Source organism: Labeo rohita, unplaced genomic scaffold (genome assembly GCF_022985175.1).
Source record: "Labeo rohita strain BAU-BD-2019 unplaced genomic scaffold, IGBB_LRoh.1.0 scaffold_2816, whole genome shotgun sequence".
Classification (NCBI taxonomy): Eukaryota; Metazoa; Chordata; class Actinopteri; order Cypriniformes; family Cyprinidae; genus Labeo; species Labeo rohita.
In genome coordinates, this window is record NW_026129118.1 from 1 (window position 1) to 5043 (window position 5043).

Genomic DNA, 5043 nt, shown 5'->3' on the forward strand with positions numbered 1-5043 from the left:
GCTGGGTATCATCAGCGTAGCAGTGAAAGCTAACACCATATTTCCTGATGATATCACCCAAGGGTAACATGTAAAGCGTAAAGAGTAATGGCCCTAGTACTGAGCCTTGCGGTACTCCATACTGCACTTGTGATCGATATGATACCTCTTCATTTACTGCCACAAATTGATGGCGGTCAGATAGATACGATTTGAACCATGCCAATGCACTACCACTAATGCCAACATAATTCTCAAGTCTATTCAAGAGAATGTTGTGGTCAACAGTATCAAACGCAGCACTAAGATCCAGTAGCACTAACAGAGAGATACAACCACGATCGGATGACAAGAGTAGATCATTTGTAACTCTAATAAGAGCAGTCTCAGTACTATGGTACGGTCTAAAACCTGACTGAAAATCCTCACAGATATCATATTTCTGTAGGAAGGAAGATAACTGTGAGGATACAACCTTTTCTAATATCTTCGACAGAAATGGGAGATTCAAGATAGGTCTGTAATTAGTTAATTCGTTGGGGTCAAGTTGTGGTTTTTTAATTAGAGGCTTAATAGCAGCCAGTTTGAAAGTTTTGGGGACATATCCTAATGACAGTGATGAATTAATAATATTTAGCAGAGGATCTATGAGATCTGGAAGCAAGTCTTTTAGTAGCCTAGATGGAATAGGGTCTAGCATACAAGTTGTTGGTTTAGATGATTTAACAAGTTTATACAATTCTTCCTGACCTATAGTAGAGAATGAGTTGAATTGTTGAAATATATTTCATATGTGTGTTTTTCTTTGGTGTTTTTACATTATTTATTAAAACAATGGTTTTGTTGATTGTGTTTTTCTTACTTAGAAGTCCGGTTGGTTGGAGGTTCTCGCTGCTCTGGGAGGTTAGAGATACTTCACGATCAGACGTGGATGTCAGTGTGTGACGCTGCCTTTGACCAGCAGGATGCAGAGGTTGTGTGTAGAGAGCTGGACTGTGGGGCTCCTGTACAGGTGCTGGGAGCAGCTGCTTTTGACAAAGGAGACACTCAGATGTGGACACAAGAGATTCAGTGCAGAGGAAATGAATCTCAGATTCACCTCTGTCCAACATCACCATCAGTCAAAGGAAACTGTTCTTGCGAACAGAACATTGGTTTGTTGTGTGCTGGTAAGAGTTCACATTACAGTGGCTTTTCATCCATGTTAAACTCAATTTGGTGTCCATCCTGATTTAGGTTTATAAAGCACATTTTAAACTGACACTCACTTGTTCTATTGCTGTATTTTATACATTCACAGATATAGTAAATGTGAGGTTGGTTGGTGGTCACAGTCGCTGTGCTGGTAGAGTGGAGGTTCTTCATAGAGGTCAGTGGGGAACAGTGTGTGATGATGGCTGGGATTTGGCTGATGCTGCAGTGGTGTGTAAAGAACTGGACTGTGGAGAACCTGTAGATGCTCTGAGTGATGCTCATTTTGGACAAGGATCAGGAACCATTTGGATAAAAAATGCATTGTGTTTTGGATCTGAGTCCACACTTAAGAAATGTGGATCCATACCATCTATTTATCGTGGCGATTGTCTTGATAAAAATGCTAAAGTAATTTGTTCAGGTAAACTAAACATTCCATATTATAGTACAAAACAAAATGTATATACAACATGTATTTTTCTGTGACCATTTTCCACATTCTCTTTCACCACACACATTGCTGTAATAATCAGGGGCCTTGTTAAAAAATTCTACATTCTGATGTAATGAATATACAGGTACAGCAAAGAACAGTACAAGTCTTGGTGGACTTCCCCACATTTTGCTGACAAAGTTAGTTTTTGTGGTTGTTTAGGAATAGTAGTGTCTGTCCTGTTTCCTCCTTGTTACCACACAATGAATGGGTGAACCAATTTTCATAAAGGAATAATTCACCTAGAAATTTAACCTCTGGCTCCTGTTGATATATTGAGGTGTTATGAAGTAATATAGTCACTCTGTGTAAGTAACTCAACATAGTTACAACAATATCATGTGTAATCCATATCCTCACCCTTAGGAAAAAGAAGTTTATTCAAGTGTGCTATTAGTGTACTTCTTTTAAACTAAAAATAGGAAAGTATGCTTTCAGTCTACTTTTTATGTACTTCTCAGAAATGTGCTTTATATACTTATCAGAAATATACTTAAAATTACATTTAAGTATACTTGATTTATACTTAGAAAAAGTCTAAATATATTTGAGTTGTACTTGTGCTCTGAGAATCCGTGATTTCATTTTTATACATGAGAGATGCTATTACACATCTTCTGTACAAAATTTCCAAAACATAGGTGAAGAAGAAACCAAATAGATGCTTCCACACTGCAAAAAATGCAAATACATATTTTCCATTTTACAAAACATTTAAGTCTCAAATACTAAAAAATGCTATTTTCTTGAAACTAAAAAACCCTTGACAGACCAACAAAATTATGCAAATGTTGTCCCAACTAGTCAAACACAGTGGTCTGAGCAAAGAATTTCATATTGTTGAAATTTAAGGCTTTGTAAGTTCCCAGCATGCATTGCAGCATGAATAAACTATCCAGTTACTGTTATAGGATTATTGTTTTGCTGTTTGCTGACTTCATTTAAACTTTTTTTTGTTGTTTTGTCATTATTGTTAGTTATTTGTTGTACTGTGACATAAAGATCTAATCTTTTTAATATTTGCTGATTGCCACCGTTCTTGAGGGTTGTGTATCTAGTTTTGAGGTCTAGATACTTTCAACCACTTACATGTACTGCCTGGATATCTTAATCTAAAATGCTTTACAAACAAAAACAATGTTGTTCACATATTAGAATAAGTTATTCGTAATGTTTTGTATGTCCAGATATTCATATAACAAAATATATACAAATTAATACCTGAATAGGGACATACTAGTATACTTAAAGTATGATATAAAGTTCCCTTAAAGAAAACTTAAGAGTATACTTACAGTATAAAACTACTAATCTAGTAGTTCACTGAGACTATACTTCAAAGTGTACTAAAATGCATAAAAAAGTATTTAATTAGTAAACCATCAGTATACCTATTAGTTCACTTTTAGTATACTAGCAGTACAAACTGAAAACAGATGTAAACTAGCTGTGTACTCAAGGTTTACTACTGTTATACTTAAAGTATACTTAAAAGTATACTTTTATATACTAGAAAGTGGGCCAATTTAGTCCCAAGGAGTATTAAAGTAGTACACTGAAAAGTATACTACTAGTATGCTGATATTTGTATACTTACTACATAAAGTATACTTAAAAACATACTTGAACTTTACTTAAGTATACTTAATAAAATAAACTTGAAGTATACTTCTTTTTGGTAAGGGCAGGTAATCAGTCCGAAGCAAAATCCAGTTCATGATTTATTTATAGGGCTGCAACGATTAATCGCACGATTAATCGCACGATGTCGTGAGGCGCGTTTAGTCAATGAAGCCGGTACTTTGATTAGTAGTAAAGCTCGAATTCGATTTTGCGCACGATTTGGCGTAGCTTGTCAGTGCTTTACGGCTCTGTGTATTACTTGCCGCTCCAGCTGAACGCACGTGATGGAGCTTTACTACTAATCAAAGTACCGGCTTCATTGACTAAACGCGCCTCACGACATCGTGCGATTAATCGTTGCAGCCCTAAGATTTAACCATTCTTTTAAAAAATAAAAAAAATAAGACATGACATGAAATCTTTTACATGAGAGTGTGGCTATTTGTGTGTTGATGACTGGCCACATATGTCCTACGTCAACATAGCAAATATCTTTTATTTCAGTGGATCAAAGAAATTAGGATTTCTTGTAATATGTAATTTTGTCCTCAAGGAGTCAGCATTGATTTCCATAACTGAAATGTTGTTCTTTCAGGTGTCAGGTTGGTTGGAGGTTCTCGCTGCTCTGGGAGGTTAGAGATACTTCATGATCAGACGTGGATGTCAGTGTGTGACGCTGCCTTTGACCAGCAGGATGCAGAGGTTGTGTGTAGAGAGCTGGACTGTGGGGCTCCTGTACAGGTGCTGGGAGCAGCTGCTTTTGGGAAAGGAGATGCTCAGATGTGGACACAAGAGATTCAGTGTAGAGGAAATGAGTCTCAGATTCACCTTTGTCCAACATCACCATCACATGAAAAAAACTGTTCTCATGACAGTCATGTTGGACTGGCTTGTGCAGGTTTGATCCTTTTTTCTTTTCTTCTTTTTTTTAATAAACTGGAATCAAATGTAATATTCTCTAACAAAACCTCACATAGTATTATTTTCTTCTTTTTGTGTTTCTTTCCTCATTCTTTACCTTTGTCCATTTGTTTTCCTTAAATTTCCCCTTTTGTTTTTTGATACCCTCTAAATTTATTATACAGGCAATGTTAGAGTGAGGTTGGTTGGTGGTCACAGTCGCTGTGCTGGTAGAGTGGAGGTTCATCATAGAGGTCAGTGGGGAACAGTGTGTGATCATGACTGGGATTTGGCCGATGCTGCAGTGGTGTGTAGAGAACTGGACTGTGGAGAACCTGTAGATGCTCTGGGTGGTGCTCACTTTGGACAAGGATCAGGACCAATCTGGGATGATCTTATGTTATGTACTGGATCAGAATTTTCACTGAAAATTTGTGCATCAGTAAAAACGACTTTTCAAAGCTGTGATCATACTAACGATGCAGGAGTCATCTGCTCAGGTATCTTCCCCAAACCTTTTTTTTTTCTTATTTCACTTCCATTACAATAAAGAAAGTGCCTGGATATTGCTGAATTATACATTCGCTTCTTGTGGAAGAAACCAAGAAAGTCATATGAATTTGGATTATGGGCGTACAATATGCATTGTTTTTAAAAAATATTATTTTAACTACCACATGCCACAAGTCTTATGGTAATACGGCTGGATTTATCTGATGAGAAATAAAGTAAAAATGGTAATATTGTGAAATATTATTACAATTTAAAATAACAATAAATAAAAATATTTATAATAAAATATTTTCAAATGTTTAATATTTCTATGATGGCAAAGCTGAATTTTCAGAAGTCTT

The 5043-nt window shown here is 36.1% G+C and overlaps 1 protein-coding gene across 1 annotated transcript; it reads left to right on the plus strand.

Annotated features, from left to right (window-relative positions):
* Window positions 1-832: 832 nt before the first annotated feature.
* Window positions 833-4689, plus strand: LOC127160043 (scavenger receptor cysteine-rich type 1 protein M130-like; the record flags this gene model as incomplete). Its single annotated transcript, XM_051102720.1, has 3 exons — window positions 833-852; window positions 3892-4187; window positions 4375-4689. Coding segments are annotated over 3 exons (631 nt in total), but the record flags the coding sequence as incomplete, so codon positions are not given.
* Between the last annotated feature and the right edge of the window lie 354 nt (window positions 4690-5043).